This window comes from Mercenaria mercenaria, chromosome 11, assembly GCF_021730395.1.
Source record: "Mercenaria mercenaria strain notata chromosome 11, MADL_Memer_1, whole genome shotgun sequence".
Taxonomy (NCBI): domain Eukaryota; kingdom Metazoa; phylum Mollusca; class Bivalvia; order Venerida; family Veneridae; genus Mercenaria; species Mercenaria mercenaria.
In genome coordinates, this window is record NC_069371.1 from 54,388,526 (window position 1) to 54,405,772 (window position 17,247).

Consider the following 17,247-nt stretch of genomic DNA (forward strand, 5'->3'; position numbering starts at 1 on the left):
CCTATTTTCTATTAAAATCTTTTAAATACCCCTCATCCATCTTTAAATTGTCAAGAATATGCATTTCATTGTATGCGTGATAAAAAGTGTCTATCTCCTTTATTTTGGTCGAATATTTTTATTACGAATTTTTTGCATTATACAATTATATAAAGTGGGTGGGGTACCCCCTTTTTCTACTTAAAATCTTTTAAATACCCATCATCCAGCTTTACATGGTCAAAAACATAGATTATATTGTATACGTGATAAAAAGAATATATCTCATTGATTTTTTGTCAAATATTTCTATTATATATTTTTTTGCATTATATAAAGTGGGTGGGGTACATAAAATACTCAGGATTTGCGTATTCTTTAGCCAAACCTGAACTAGATTGCATTATAGTGTATCTAAATAAATTACTTTCCAAATGAATAGTTTGCAAGTAAAGGTTTTTTCGACTTCCATTAGTGTTGCTCTTATCTAATAACGGGTTGTTTATTCTAATTATCGGTTGTAAAATACATAGGTTTTCCTACCCCCTTTTTCTGTTTAAAATCTTTTAAATACCCCTCATCCAGCTTTATATGGTCAAAAATATAGATTATATTGTATACGTGATAAAAAGAATATATCTTCTTGGTTGTTGGTCGAATATTTTTATTATACATTTTTTGCCTTATATAAAGTGGGTGGGATACATAAAATACCCCGGATTAGCGTATTTCTTAGCCAAACCTGAACTAGAGTATATAGATGATTTTCTATTCTAACAGACTGTTTCGCAGTGGTATTAATAAATGACTTTGAGAAACAAGACCATTTTAAAGGTTACTTCTTCATACTGTAAATTTTAGGTTAAATATTTTTATTTTATTCTCTGGTATTTTAGGTGCCAAATCTTACAATAAATGTACATAAAATGAGTACATTTTGTGTATTTATCAACCATAAGCCTTATGCGTAAAAGCAATGTTGAAATATACATATTTGAACTGATTTTAGAAACATGATGCCATGTTTTGTTAGCAAAAAGCTTTATGAATCTTAAAAAACTGCAAATATACAGAGTTATCTCCCCTTAATATTCTCAAATTTCGCAAGAGCTTTTGTTTTGCAGGCCCGATTTTTCTGATCCGCGAGACTTTGCACTTTCATAATATATACAGAAACTGACTATAGCATGACCGGACAGGTAAATCCTGTTTCTAGGCACTTTTCGCACTTTTGGCTCCCTGGCTAAAAGTAAGTTTTGGTTCTTTGAAGGACTTTGAAATGAATTTCTGTGCATTATTTCATGTTTTTTTGTTTTTGCTTTTTACTTATGGGAATATCTCTGCATATCAATCTGTGTGTATTGTATTTATGGTATTACTATAGGTCAATTGACCATTGTATATAACATTCCTTTTTAGCTATGCATTCAGCTTGTTCGTTTCTGAAATGCTAATATCTAGCTATGCGTTGCTTTTATTTGCATGCTAGTCATGTATACACAGTATTTTCATATGAGTGGAAGTTTAAAGATACATTATGCACATTTTTGTACCCCAGAGAATACAATTTTTATGTGGGGACACTTGGATTTATATTTGTCCATTTGTCTGTCCCAATATTTGTATGGTCGCCCAATTTTTGTCTTGCACATATCAAAAGGTGTTTGACCTCGAGTCATCAAACATCCTAGGCTCCTTATTTAGGTTGACGTGTAGTTGTGTACTTTGGATTTTGTATGGGATTTTACTAAGCCAGACCTGAGTTATGGCCCTTGACTTAGAAGAAATAGGAATAAAGGACCTAAAAGTTTGTGCTGCACGTGTCTCAAGAAGTGTTTGACCTAGTCATAAAACATTATAAGAATGTTTTTCAATATGTGATTTATGCACCTGGGATTTCACCCAGCTAGATCAAAGTTATGGCCCTTGTTTAAGTCAAAATTATGCTTAAAAGGTCTAAAAGTTTGTGTTAAACATATTTCAAAAAGTATATTACATTTGTACCTAGGGATTTGACACCTTACAGAGGTCTTATTTAGCATGTAAAGTTGTGCACCTGGGGTTTTGTTTGGGATTTTACTCGGCAAAACTAGAGTTATGGCCCTTAACATTGTAAAAAAATATGCATAACGGACAAACTTTGTTAGGTTGGCCAGTGGTCTAATGGTGGTCTAGTGGTCTAATGTCAGTCCAGAGGTCCGGGCTTCAAATTCCGGTCCAGGCACTGGAAATTGAGATGCTCTCGAGTGCCTCCCACCTAACTTAGAAGCCTGTAAGTGGGGAACCACTGCCCTATGAACATAAAATATGTTAAATGAATTAGGTAAGTCATTTACATATCTTATGGTTGATATTAACTTTAGATGTTAACATAGATACTGTATAGTATTTTTTCATTGTTAGTATTTTCAGATGTGAGATCTGGTGTTCATGTATGAAAGGTATATGATCTAACATTTAAAACAAACACATTTTCTTTCTGTTTCATGTTTTTTCAGTGGCTTTAACCAAATTTGGTATTTATTTAATATCTTCCACACAGTGAAAAATCACTGTGATACTATCTGGTATTTTTTCATTTGGAGTGGTGGAACCAGTGCTCTGTATATACCAGATAAACTTAATGTGTACTACAAGGTCTACTACACCAAGTTTATATAGACATAAAAACAACATTTCTTTGTGTATTGACAGTACCATGTGTTATGTTTAAGATAGTACACAGTAATATTTTCATTCATTGTATGTTTTGTTTAGAAAGAAAAAAAATTTTATTTTTGTATAAACAACATTGGTTCAGTAATTTTGATGGTGGCCTCTTCCATCAGATTGCACATGTGATCCGACATTGTTCATTAATAAACATGAAACAAAATGGCATCTTTTGAAAAATTCCTGCAATCAAAATTGGATATCATTTTAAAAATGTTAAATTACAGATTGAACCAATTTTTTTCTGAAAGCAAGGATTAAAATTGAATCAACACAACTGTATGAATTTTTCCTGGATTTAAGGATGTGTTGAATAAATACATGCAATTTTGATGTGCCAATATTATTGATTCTTGGGCATGTTTCCTGTACTAGCAAGAAAGTATGGTGTGTTATCTGGAGTCCTGCCATGCAGTGATTTGCAGGAACATATCTAGAGGGACAATGTCTTGATGGTACCATAATGTGGGATAGTTATGAATGAAGGGGGCAGACATAAGCAATATTAATGGGACATAATGCTATTGTGACATATTTTTGTTCAGATTGCTTTAAATTCAGTGAAATGGAACTTTCACATGCTGTTGGTGAAATACTTTATAAAATATCCCAAAAGCCTAGGTGATTGATTATGAAAGTGGAGCAGCTTTTTAAGACTGTATTTACATACTTTTCATCATTAATATTATGTTGTTGATTTATCTTGAATACTTTTTTCTGTACCATTTGTGGTACCATTATATTATTATATGTTGATTTTAAAATACTTTTGTTTTAAGTTAATCAGTTATTCTGGACTCTGTTGATATTATAGAGTATTTTCAGATTTATTATGAATTTTATTATTATTGTTTTACAGGATTTTTTAGCTCACCTGTCACAAAGTGACAAGGTGAGCTATTGTGACCACTTGATGTCCGTCGTGTGTCGTCCGTCAACAATTTCTAAAAAAATCTTCTTCTTGAAAACCACTGGGCAGAATTACACCAAACTTCACAGGAATGATCCTTGGGTGGCCCCCTTTCAAAATTATTCAAAGAATTGAATTCCATGCAGAACTCTGGTTGCCATGGCAACCGAAAGGAAAAACTTTAAAAATCTTCTTCTCAAAAACCAGATGCCCTAGAGCTTAGATATTTGGTGTGAAGCATTGCCTAGTGGACCTCTACCAAATTTGTTCAAATCATGACCCCAGGATCAAAATTGACCCCGCCACATGGGTCACTTGGTTTTACATAGGAAAATCTTAAAAAATCTTCTCAAAAACCAGAAACCCTAGAGCTTAGATATTTGACATGTAGCATTGTCTAGTGGACCTCTACTAAAATTGTTCAAATCATGACCCCAGGGTCAAAATTGACCCCGCCCCAGGGGTCACTTGATTTTACATAGGAAAATCTTCAAAATTTAAAAAAAAATAAACCAGAAGGCCTAGAGCTTAGATATTTGACATGTAGCATTGCCTAATGGACCTCTACAAAATTTGTTCAAATCATGACCTCCAGGGTCAAAATTGACCTCGCCCCAGGGGTCACTTGATTTTACACAGGAAAATCTTCAAAAATTTTCTAAAAATAAACCAGAAGGCCTAGAGCTTAGATATTTGACATGTAGCATTGCCTAGTTGACCTTTACAAGATTTTTCAAATCATGACCCCCGGGGTCAAAATTGCCCCCCCCCCCCAGGGGTCACTTGATTTTACGTAGGAAAATCTTCAAAAATTTTCTAAAAATAAACCAGAAGGCATAGAGCTTAGATATTTGACATGTAGCATTGCCTAATGAGCCTTTACAAGATTTGTTTAAATCATGACCCCTGGGGTCAAAATTGACCCAGCCCCAGGGGTCACTTGATTTTTAGCTCACTTGTCACAAAGTGACAAGGTGAGCTTTTGTGATCGCGCGGCGTTCGTCCGTAAACTTTTGCTTGTGACCACTCTAGAGGTCACATTTTTTGTGGGATCTTTATGGAAGTTGGTCAGAATGTTCATCTTGATGATATCTAGGTCAAGTTCGAAACTGGGTCACGTGCCTTCAAAAACTAGGTCAGTAAGTCTAAAAATAGAAAAACCTTGTAACCTCTCTAGAAGCCATATATTTCAAAGATCTTCATGAAAATTGGTCAGAATGTTCACCTTGATGATATCTAGGTCAAGTTCGAAACTGGGTCACGTGCCCTCAAAGACTAGGTCAGTAGGTCTAAAAATAGAAAAACCTTGTGACCTCTCTAGAGGCCATATATTTCACAAGATCTTCATGAAAATTGGTCAGAACGTTCACCTTAATGATATCTAGGTCAAGTTCGAAACTGGGTCACGTGCCTTCAAAAACTAGGTCAGTAGGTCAAATAATAGAAAAACCTTGTGACCTCCCTAGAGGCAATATATTTCATAAGATCTTCATGAAAATTGGTCAGAATGTTCACCTTGATGATATCTAGGTCAAGTTCGAAACTGGGTCATGTGCCCTCAAAGACTAGGTCAGTAGGTCTAAAAATAGAAAAACCTTGTGACCTCTCTAGAGGCCATATATTTCATGAGATCTTCATGAAAATTGGTCAGAATGTTCACCTTGATGATATCTAGGTCAAATTTGAAAGTGGTTCATGTGCCGTCAAAAACTAGGTCAGCAGGTCAAATAATAGAAAAACCTTGTGACCTCTCTAAAGGCCATATTTTTCATGGGATCTGTATGAAAGTTGGTCTGAATGTTCATCTTGATGATATCTAGGTCAAGTTCAAAACAGGGTCATGTGCGGTCAAAAACTAGGTCACTATGTCAAATAATAGAAAAAAACGATGTCATACTCAAAACTGGGTCATGTGGGAAGAGGTGAGCGATTCAGGACCATCATAGTCCTCTTGTACATAGGAAAATCTTCAAAAATTTTCTAAAAATAAACCAGAAGGCCTAGAGCTTAGATATTTCACATGTAGCATTGCCTAGTAGACTTCTACAAAATTTGTTCAAATCATGACCCCAGGATCAAATTGACCCCGCCCCATGGGGTTACTCGATTGTAAATAGAAAAATCTTCAAAATTTTCTAAAAATAAACCAGAAGGCCTAGAGCTTAGATATTTGACATGTAGCATTGCCTAGTGGACCTCTACAAAGTTTGTTCACATCTTCACCCCCCCATGGTCAAATTGACCCAGCCCCATGGGTTACTTGATTGTACATAGGGAAATCTTCATAAATTTGCTAAAAATAAACCAGAAGGCCTAGATCTTAGATATTTGATATGTAACATTGCCTAGTACACTTCTACAAACTTTGTTCAAATCATGACCCCCGGGATAAAATTGGCCCCTCCCGCAGGGGTTACTTGATTGTACATCAGAAAATCTTCCAAAAAATTTCTAAAAATCATCAGTTTGACATTTGAAACATGTAGCTCATATTACTCAGGTGAGCGATCCAGGGCCATCTTGACTCTCTTGTTTCTGTTTTTCGTGGTGGTGGGAATTTTGTATATTTAATGTCCAAATGTTATGTTGTTATTGTTCTTATTAGATATTTTAAATATATGTGATATTATACATAATTTGTTCTCGAGTATGTTATAACATTCATTGTAATTTAGTTAGAACTTTTTCAGCCATGCTTTTAATTATTCCACTGATACTGTCATAAAATTAAAATGATATTGAGATTTTTGAAATTTATATTTAAAGAATTCTAGTGCAATATTTAGTAATAGAGAAAATTAACAAACTGTATCACGATTGTTGGAGATAGTTTATGGAAATAAATCAGAGATTTTTACATGGTCTTAATTCTGTTGAGCCTGCTTGCAATTACTTCTACATCATCATCAAAACGGTCATCTGTGGGCAAGACCTAGGTCTGAAAGGTCAGACTTGGTGGTCAAAGGTTATGTCAGATAAAGTCCTGGCTGTAAGGTTGGCTTGCATTGCAGTCTTTTGGCACCCACCCCCAAATGATAGTTTTTTGTTGTCCAAAGCCATATTGAAGATAATACATGGAGAATTTGAATAAAAGATATTTCAAATTTTAGCTGAAGTGGCCCCTTAAAGTAACTAAGCACCCCCATTTGTAGAAGTTTAACAGAAGACTTTATAAGAATGCTACAGACCAAGTTTGATGAAGGTCTATCAAGAGCTTCATGAGAAGAAGTTGTTTAGTTATTTCTTTTTAGCTCTTTGGCCCCTAAAAATGGCAAAGTTCCAGCAGTTGCCATGGCAACTTACAAATATGAATACCTTTAATAGAATTCCAAGAGTACAGTTCATTTTAACCACATACTGCTTGTGTTGCAGATGATTATACATGCATTGTGGATTAGCAATAGTGTAGTCTTAATCATATCATAAATTGTATACCAATATCAACAAAAAGAATTGCAGCAAAATTGTTAAATGATGACCCACACACTGACTCAGCCTGGTGCTTTCACACTGAATCAAGACTTGAGATTATTGTACCCCTGACAACGAAGTTGTAAATGGGGTATACTGGTTTCAGGTTGTCCGTCTATCCGTTCATAGACACAATCTTTTGCGCACCAACTCGCCTCATCCCCTTGACACAATTTAATGAAACTTCACACAAGTGATCAGTAACATCAGTAGTTGTGCATGGTGTATGTTAGGTTCTTTCAGAAAAAAAAATTGCAGTGTTACGGGACTTTCTTTTTTGTTGCTATACTATATACATCGAGTCTGCATATGCAATCTTGTGTGCACCATTGACACAATTGAATGAAACTTCACACAAGTAATCAGTAACAACAGTAGTTGAGCATAATGCATGTTAGGTTCTTTCAGAAAAAAAATTGCAGTTACGGGACTTTGTTTTTTGTAACTATACTACAAACAGAACTAGAATCTCCTGAACCCATGCACACAATTGAATGAAACTTAACACAAGTGATCAGTAGTAATCCTAGTTGTGCACGGTGCATGTTAGGTTCTTTCAGAAAAATATTCTGCACAGTTATGGGACTTTGTTTTTTGTTACTATGCTATATACATGGAGGCTGCTTATGCAATCTTGTACACGCCTAATGTCCCGAACCATGAACACAATTTAATGAAACTTCACACAAGTGATCAGTACCAACCCTAGTTGTGCATAGTGCATGTTATGTTTTTTTAGATAAATATTCTGCACAGTTATGAAACTTTGTTTTTTGTTACTATGCTATATACATGGAGTCCGCTTATGCAATCTTGTACACGCCTAATGTCCCGAACCATTGTACACAATTTATTGAAATTTCACACAAGTGATTAAGACTGGGAGGTGCTTGTCAGGGAAAAGATGAAATAATTTGATTAAATGCCTATTTTTAGCTCACCTGTCACAAAGTGACGAGGTGAGCTTCTGTGATCGCGCAGCATCCTCCGTGCGTCAGTCCGTAAACTTTTGCTTGTGACCACTCTAGAGGTCACATTTTTCATGGGATCTTTATGAAAGTTAGTCAGAATGTTCACCTTGATGATATCTAGGTCAAGTTCGAAAGTGGGTCACGTGCCATCATAAACTAGGTCAGTACGTCAAATAATAGAAAAACCTTGTGACCTCTCTAGAGGCCATATTTTTCATGGGATCTGTATAAAAGTTGGTCTGAATGTTCATCTTGATGATATCTAGGTCAAGTTCGAAAGTGGGTCACGTGCCTTCAAAAACTAGGTCAGTAGGTCAGATAATAGAAAAACCTTATGACCTCTCTAATGGCCATATTTTTCATGGGATCTGTATGAAAGTTGGTCTAAATGTTCATCTTGATGATATCTAGTTCAAGTTCGAAACAGGGTCATGTGCGGTCAAAAACTAGGTCAGTAGGTCTAAAAATAGAAAAACCTTGTGACCTCTCTAGAGGCCATACTTGTGAATGGATCTCCATAAAAATTGGTCAGAATGTTCATCTTGATGATATCTAGGTCAAGTTTGAAACTGGGTCACGTGCCTTAAAAAACTAGGACAGTAATTTTCATGAAGATCCATTCAAGGGTATGGCCTCTAGAGAGGTCACAAGGTTTTTCTATTATTTCACCTACTGACCTAGTTTTTGAAGGCACGTGACCCACTTTCGAACTTGACCTAGATATCATCAAGATGAACATTCAGACCAGCTTTCATACAGATCCCATGAAAAATATGGCCTCTAGAGAGGTCACAAGGTTTTTCTATTTTTTGACCTACTGTCCTAGTTTTTGATTGCAGGTGACCAAGTTTCAAACTTGACCTAGGTATCATCAAGATGAACATTCTGACAAATTTTCATGAAGATCCATTGAAAAATATGGCCTCTAGAGAGGTCACAAGGCTTTTCTATTTTTAGACCTACTGACCTAGTTTTTGGCCGAACATGACCAAGTTTCGAAATTGACCTAGATATCATCAAGGTAAACATTCTGACCAACTTTCATGAAGATCCATTGAAAATTATGGCCTCTAGAGTGGTCACAAGGTTTTTCTATTTTTAGACCTACTGACCTAGTTATAGGCCGCACATGACCCAGATTCGATTTTGACCTAGATATCATCAAAGTGAACATTCTGACCAGCTTTCATGAAGATCCATTGAAAATTATGGCCTCTAGAGTGGTCACAAGGTTTTTCTATTTTTAGACCTACTGACCTAGTTATTGGCCGCACATGACCCATTTTCGAACTTGTCCTAGAAATCATCAAGGTGAACATTCTGACCAATTTTCATGAAGATCCAATGAAAATTATGGCCTCTAGAGTGGTCACAAGGTTTTTCTATTTTTAGACCTACTTTTTGGCCGCACGTGACCCAGTTTCGAACTTGACCTAGAATTTATCAAGATAAACATTCTGACCCATTTTCATAAAGATCCCATGAAAACTGTGACCTCTAGAGATGTCACAAGGAAAAGTTTTACGCACGGACGACGGACGCTGCGCAATCACAAAAGCTCACCTTGTCACTTCGTGACAGGTGAGCTAAAAACGTGACCTCTCTGGAGGCCATATTTTTCATGGGATCTGTATGAAAGTTGGTCTGAATGTTTATCTTGATGATATATAGGTCAAGGTTGAAACTGGGTCAACTGCGATCAAAAACTAGGTCAGTAGGTCTTGAAAGAGAAAAACGTTTTGACCTCTCTAGATCCCATACCCTTGAATGGATCTTCATGAAAACTGGTCAGAATGTTCACCTTGATGATATCTAGGTCAAGTTTGAAACTTGGTCACGTGCCATAAAAAACTAGGTCATAGGGCAAATAATAAAAAAACCTCTCTAGAGGCCATACTTTTCATGGGATCTGTATGAAAGTTGGTCTAAATGTTCATCTTGATGATATCTAGGTAAGTTTGAAACTGGGTCAACTGTGTCAAAAACTAGGTCAGTAGGTCTAAAATTATTAAAATCTTTTGACCTCTCTAGAGGCCATATTTTTCAATGGTTTTTCATGAAAATTGATCTGAATGTTCATCTTGATGGTATCTAGGTCAGTTTCGAAACTGGGTCAAGTGCGGTCAAAAACTAGGTCAGTAGGTATAAAAACAGAAAAACCTTGTGACCTCTCTAGAGGCCATAATTTGCATGAAATCTTCATGAAAATTAGTGAGTATGTTCACCTTGAAGATATCTTGTTAAATTTCAGAACAGGGTCACGTACCTTTGAAAACTAGGTCAATAGGTCAAATAACAGAAAAACCTTGTGACCTCTCTAGAGACCATATTTTTCAATGGATCTTCATGAAAATTGGTCAGAATTTTTATCTTGATAATATCTAGGTCAAGTTCAAAACTGGGTCACATGAGCTCAAAAACTAGGTCACTATGTCAAATAATAGAAAAAATGACATCATACTCATAACTGGGTCATGTGGGAAGAGGTGAGCGATTCAGGACCATCATGGTCCTCTTGTTATACAATGATATACTCAATGGTGTTGTACAAAATAATCAAAATAATTGTTATAACAATATTAACAAGAGGGCCATGATGGCCCTGTATCACTCACCTGAGTACCATTGCTCAAAATGATATGATCAAGTTTTGACATAGAGCACATAGGCATACACAATAAATATCATCAGGATAAACATTTTCTGGTAACAGTCCCTTTTGACCTAGTCAGGGCCAATTTCCGTACCAAGTTTGAGGGTCCTAGGCTCAAATGCTGCATTTTTGTACTAACATGACTATTCCTTACCCTGGAAGACTTAAATAATATTTAAAACCAATCTCATTAGACGCTGCTGAGATATATTCGTTTACATAAAATAAAGGGAGGTAATTTGTCATAAATTAAGTCAAAAGTTATCTACCGTGATTGTCTGAGTCCATCTGATGGCACATATAACATTTCAAATCAGTATCTTCATTGGTTACTGAGATACACCTATTTTAATTTGAAACAAAGGTAGGTTATTTGACATAAAATCAGTCCCTAACTATCTACCCTGATTGAGGCCTCTGTTGACATAAATGAAATTTCAGATCAGTATCTTCATCTAAGATGCAGAGAAATACTCATTTTGCAAAAGCCAAAATAGCCAATTTTGGACCTTTAAGGGGCCATAACTCTGGAACCAATGATGGAATCTGGCCAGTTCAAGAAAGGAACCAAGATCTTATGGTGATACAAGTTGTGTGCAAGTTTGATTAAATTCAAATCGTAAATGAAACTGCTATTGTGCAGACAAGGTCAAAATAGCTTTCAGGGGCCATAACTCTGGAACCCATAATGGGATCTGGCCAGTTCAAGAAAGCAACCGACATCCTATGGTGATACAAGTTGTGTGCAAGTTTGGTTAAAATAAAATCATAAACCACTATCGTGCAGACAAGAAATTGTTGACACACGCACGCACGAAGGGTGATCACAAAAGCTCACCTTGTCACTACATGACAGGTGAGCTAAAAATGACAATAATAATAATAATAAATACAGCCTTATTGTAACAAACAGTCATGACCGCACCCCTCCCCTTGAGGTCATTTTACCCCTATTGTAAATACCAGTGCTTAAAGCATCACATGGTGAACTGGGGCTGGATTGTATACAGATGTAGTGGGGAGATCATTCCAAGAACGATTTGTTCTTGGCAAAAAGGAGTTAGAATGGTATTGCCTATGAGATTGGGGATCAAGTAATTCAGGTTCCCTATAGATATGAGGTGGTTATGGTCAACTGCAATAAGACTGTACTTAATTTTAAAAAATATAAGGGAATTTTTGATTCAGCCTTGTGCAAGGGAATGCCAGTTGAGATCTTTAGGCATTTGGGTGACACTGCTTGTTTGATCATAGTGGATAGTTTGATCAATTAAGCAGTTCATGAGATGTCAACCTATAGACCAGGTTCATGGTCTCTGCACATCGTCTCATCACTACCTACCTACATGCGAAGTTTGAAGTCAATACCTTGAATGGTGCTCCGGACACAAAACATGATGGACAGTTTTGACCCTTGAGCCCCATTTGTGATATTGACCTGTGACCTACAGAGCCGGTTCAAGCACTCTGCACATCGTCATCTACATATATGCCAAGTTTAATGCATGCACCATCACATACTAAGTCCGTTTTTTATACCAATTTTAACCAAATTTCACAGGAATGTTTCTTGGGTGGTCCCCTTACAGATTCCTTCCAATCTAGGTCATCTATGCAGAACTCTGGTCGCCATGGGAACCAAAAGGAAAAACTTTAAACTAGAAATGTGTCACAGACACGGATGCCCCCGCAACATGAGAAAGGTCACAGGTATAAGTTATTAATCGTGGCGGGGGGTTATAGGAATGGTCTCCGTCCTTCAGTAACATTTTTGTGTCCGCTCCTAAACCCCTTGAAGGATTTTCATGAAACTTGGGTCAAATGATCACCTCATCAAGACGATGTGCAGAACTCATGAGTCAGCCATGTTGGCTCAAGGTCAAGGTCACAACTAAAGGTCAAAGGTTTTAGCCTTCCATTTTGTGTCTGCTCTGTATCTCCTAAACCCCTTGAAGGAATTTTATAAAACTTGGGTCAAATGATCACCTCATCAAGACGATTTGCAGAACTCTGAGTCAGCCATGCCAGCTCAAAGTCAAGGTCACAACTTAGGGTTAAAGGTCTGAGCATTCCATTTTGTGTCTGCTCTGTATCTCCTAAACCCCTTGAAGGATTTTCATGAAACTATGGTCAAATGATCACTTCATCAAGACGACGTGCAGAGCTCATGAACCAGCCATGTTGGCTCAAGGTCAAGGTCACAGCTCAGGATCAAAGGTTTGAGCCTTCCATTCTGTGTCCGCTCTGTATCTCCTAATCCCTTTGAAGGATTCATATTAAACCTGGGTCAAATGATCACCTCATCAAGACGATGTGCAGAACTCATGAGTCAGTCAAGGTCAAGGTCAGAAAGGTTTCAGCTTTCTACTAAACCCCTTGAAGGATTTTCATTAAACTTGGGTCAAATGATAACCACATCCAGAACTCATGATTCAGTTATGTCAACTCAAGGTCAAGGTAACAACTCAAGGTCAAATGTTTGAGCTCTGTATCTCCTAAATTCCTTAAGGATTTTCATGAAACTTTGGTCAAATGATCACCTCATCAAGATGATGTGCAGGATTCATGAGTCGGTCATGTCAGTTCAAGGTTAATGTCACAGCTCAAGGTCAAAGGTTTACCATTTCACTATTCATAACAATGGTGGGGGATTTAGCTGTCTTTCAGACTGCCTTGTTTATAGTAACAACTAAGGGAAGTTAATGTTAAAAAAAAAAAAAAAACAACAACAACTAGAAATATGTCCATGGGACACAGATGCCCCCACTATATGACAAAAGACACAAATTTTTAACTAAGTCAGGGGCCATAACTTCTACATGACTGAATGAATCCGGACGCGAAACCCCAGGTGCACAACATTAAAATGACCAATTTTTAACTAAGTCAGGGGCCATAACTCCTACATGACTGAATGAATCCGGACGCGAAACCCCAGGTGCACAACTGCACATGCTGACCAACATTCCTGTAAACTTTGGTGACTCTAGGTCAAATACTTTTGGAGCTACGTGCGACACAACATTAAAATGACCAATTTTTTACTAAGTCAGGGGCCATAACTCCTACAAGACTGAATGAATCCGGACACGAAACCCCAGGTGCACAACTACACATGCTGACCAACATTCCTGTAAAGTTTTGTGACTCTATGTCAAATACTTTTGGAGCTAGGCGCGACACAACATTCTCGGAAGGACAGAGGACGGACGGACGGACAAGGGCAAATCTATATGCCCTCCCCCCCCCAAAAGTGGGGGCATAAAAATCGTAAGTCCACACAAAAATCCTTACCAGGTAGAGATAGGTTAAAATACTTATCAAAGTTGGATGTAACATGCATGTTGTACTACAGAAAAGTAGTCTTGTTTTTTCCCTACGACCAGTAATAAAAAAAGTTACAATATAGGCTATTTATAGTAACAACAAAGGGAAGTAATTCTAAACTAGGGACCTGGTTCTTGCGCATGACATTCTGTCTCATGAGGGTATACAACTCAGGCAACTTACATCAAAATCCCTCCATGCATGAAGAAGAAATGATCAAGACAAAGTCATTCTTGTATGTGACCTTGACCTTAGACCTAGGGACCTGGTTGTTGCGCATGACATATCATCAATCCATGCTTATTATTTATGTCAAATTGTTTTGAAATCAGACCATGCATGTCAAAGTTATGGACCAGACACGAACATCACCCTTTCCCGAACACACAGACTGACAAAAAGGGATAACACTATATGCGCATCCCGCCCCTATAATTTATGGCGGAGGCATAAAAATCTTTTCCTCTGAAATGACTGGCTTAGTTTTGAAAGGATTTCAAAGAATTGTTCCTTGGGTGATTGTGCCAAATTCCTTCTGTTAAAAAACATGGCCACCAAGGAGCGGGACTAGCTTTCCCTATATGAAAATTTTTGAAGATCTCAGACAGCTGGCTCAATTTCAGAATGATTTGACAGCAATGTCCCTTGGGTAACCCTCTATAAAATTCCTTCAAGTCATGATAAAATGTTAAAAAACATGGCTGCTTAGGGATGAGGTTGGTTTTCTCTATATGATTATATGGACAAGTTTGAAAATCTCCTCCGAAACTGCTGGCTTGATCTGAAAATAATTTCACATCAGTGTTCCTTGAGTGACCCTCTACTAAATTCCTTCAAAGTATTCTGTTTCATTTAAGAGGTGTGGCTAGTGCTCCCCATATAGCTATCGGTACTTGAAAAACTTTGAAAATCTCTACTGAAACTGACCCAATAATTTCATCACTGTTCCAAAATGATTCAATCCAGCTATGAATATCAGGTGAGCAATCTAGAGCACATATAGCCCTCTTGTACATGTTGCAAGTATGAACCCAACAAAAACTGTAAAATTGTGTTCAAAATGTGAACTGTTGGCTTCCGTGATTCACAGCTGTAGTCACTTCTTTTTTCAGAGGAAATTGAATCCCCAAACATGTCAATGCTGATATGTTTGTTAAGGAAGTTGAAAGAGAAGTCTGGAGTAAGTAAATTACAACAAAGCCAGTTTTACATGATACTTTATGTGATGAATATGTTAGTCTGTTATTATAATAATAGCAGATATGTAAGATATGTAATGAGAGAACACTTTGGTCACTAACTATGTTAAGGCAGAATTGTTTGGATGTTTAAGCATTCTAGTAAATAAAAATTTATTTTGAATAGACAAGCATGCTGTGTTAAGGAAGTTCCTGTATTTTATTTAATAAACATTTATCCTTTCAAGTGTTTGATCAGACAATGACTTTGTAAGTTTCAACATGATATTTGTACAAGTTCCTTAGATGATAGGCTAAGGTATGAGACAGGAACAGAAGGCACAAAGTGATTCCTATAAAGCCCTTCCAAAAAATCTTGGTGTGGGTATAATTAAGCCCCAAAACAACAAGGATTTGTTTCCAACAATTTTACAGATACTACTTTAGACTAGATACATGCCATCTATACTAAAGACAGCTTACAACTTGATAAACACACACAGTTATCTTTCTGTCACATACAGGTATTAGTACAGTAGACCATGGTCAACATTTGGCTGATTGTAGAGTTTACAGGTTTCTGCACACAGTTGGCAGATTCTACAGAACCATGTTAGCAAACACTGTCTGGGGAAAGTTTTGCAGGTCCACTGATGTTAGCAAACACTATCTGGGAAAAGTTCTGCAGGTCCACTGATGTTAGCAAACACTATCTGGGAAAAGTTCTGCTGAGGTCCACTGATGTTAGCAAACACTATCTGGGAAAAGTTCTGCTGAGGTCCACTGATGTTAGCAAACACTATCTGGGAAAAGTTCTGCTGCGGTCCACTGATGTTAGCAAACACTATCTGGGAAAAGTTCTGCTGAGGTCCACTGATGTTAGCAAACACTATCTGGGAAAAGTTCTGCAGGTCCACTGATGTTAGCAAACACTATCTGGGAAAAGTTCTGCTGAGGTCCACTGATGATGCAGATTCAAATGACTCGAGCTTCATCATTGATGACATTTTTATTGAATATTAATTTTGTGGTTCCTTCAGTCACAAACAAAACCATGTTTGCATTTAGTACTTCACTCAGCCCTGTACATCCAATTCCAGTCTAATATTCATGGCAGCAAGCTCCGCTACTAAGTATCTGAACACGTAAGGTACTGAAACAATCTCTATATGACGTCCAGAGTTACAATGTAAACATGACCACTGTCTCTGTTTCTCAAACGATGCTGCTGCTGTTGCTGGGGCTCTTTTCTCCATGTACACAGACAGAAGACTTCTACACTCTGTGCAAACTGGAGCCTTAAATATCAAAATGAAGTTTAAACTGCTACTTCAAGAAGATTTATGAAATGGCTACAAGTTGCTGCTACTTTGCAGAAGGAAATTAAGCTTGCAAACAACTGCTGTTAAAAGATAAAAACATGTGACCAGAATCAGTTAAGCTTAATTTCTATATAAAATTAACTGATAAAAACTCAACTCTGATGATGTTTTGTCTGGTTTTTGGTTGCGGGTTTATCCCGCTACCAAAGTTAAGTATATTTCTGACAATCATGTAGCATCTTTATTTGATTCCAAATCACATCCAAAGGAATTTGTTCATGTGCTACACAAAGTAGTCCCAGTCATGAACAATGCGGATGAATTATCAATGATCAAGCAGTTCTCATTCATCCTCTATCCATTCACACTAGTCATTTAGATTATATAAGATCTGTCAATGATTAGGTATTCAAGCCAATGGTTACATCACTGACTTCCAGCTGTTCATGTAAGGTCAGGCAGAGTTTATCTTAGATCGAGGCATATTAGTATTTGTTTCTTATACATGTATATTTATAGACTGGCATTTAAAATGAAAATAACTCTAGCAAAACCCGCAACCACCAGACATCTCAAGGCTTTGATTCTTTAAGTGCACACAATTGAAAATATGATAATGACCGTACAAAAACTGTAATTTAGTTTAGCAACTTAACTGAGGAATCTTGAAATGCAATAAAATAGATCTATATATCTGGTGAAAACTGCACTATTATATAATCAT

At 36.9% G+C, this 17,247-nt stretch overlaps 2 protein-coding genes across 3 annotated transcripts in view; one reads left to right on the top strand and one right to left on the bottom strand.

Moving 5' to 3' along the window:
- The window catches only part of LOC123531811 (natural resistance-associated macrophage protein 2-like), a 92,105-nt gene extending 75,935 nt beyond the window's left edge, over nt 1-16,170 (top strand). For both annotated transcript variants that reach the window (XR_008366048.1, XR_008366047.1), the window contains exons 15-16: nt 15,136-15,203; nt 15,726-16,170. The gene's annotated coding sequence lies outside the window, so the exon portion shown is untranslated. The remainder of the gene's footprint in view (nt 1-15,135; nt 15,204-15,725) is intronic.
- LOC123530999 (DNA-directed RNA polymerase I subunit RPA2-like) overlaps nt 15,225-17,247 on the bottom strand; it is an 83,794-nt gene continuing 81,771 nt past the window's right edge. Inside the window, exon 30 of the mRNA XM_053517476.1 lies at nt 15,225-16,499. Coding sequence (XP_053373451.1) covers nt 16,278-16,499 — 222 coding nt within the window. The 3' untranslated portion in view covers nt 15,225-16,277. The remainder of the gene's footprint in view (nt 16,500-17,247) is intronic.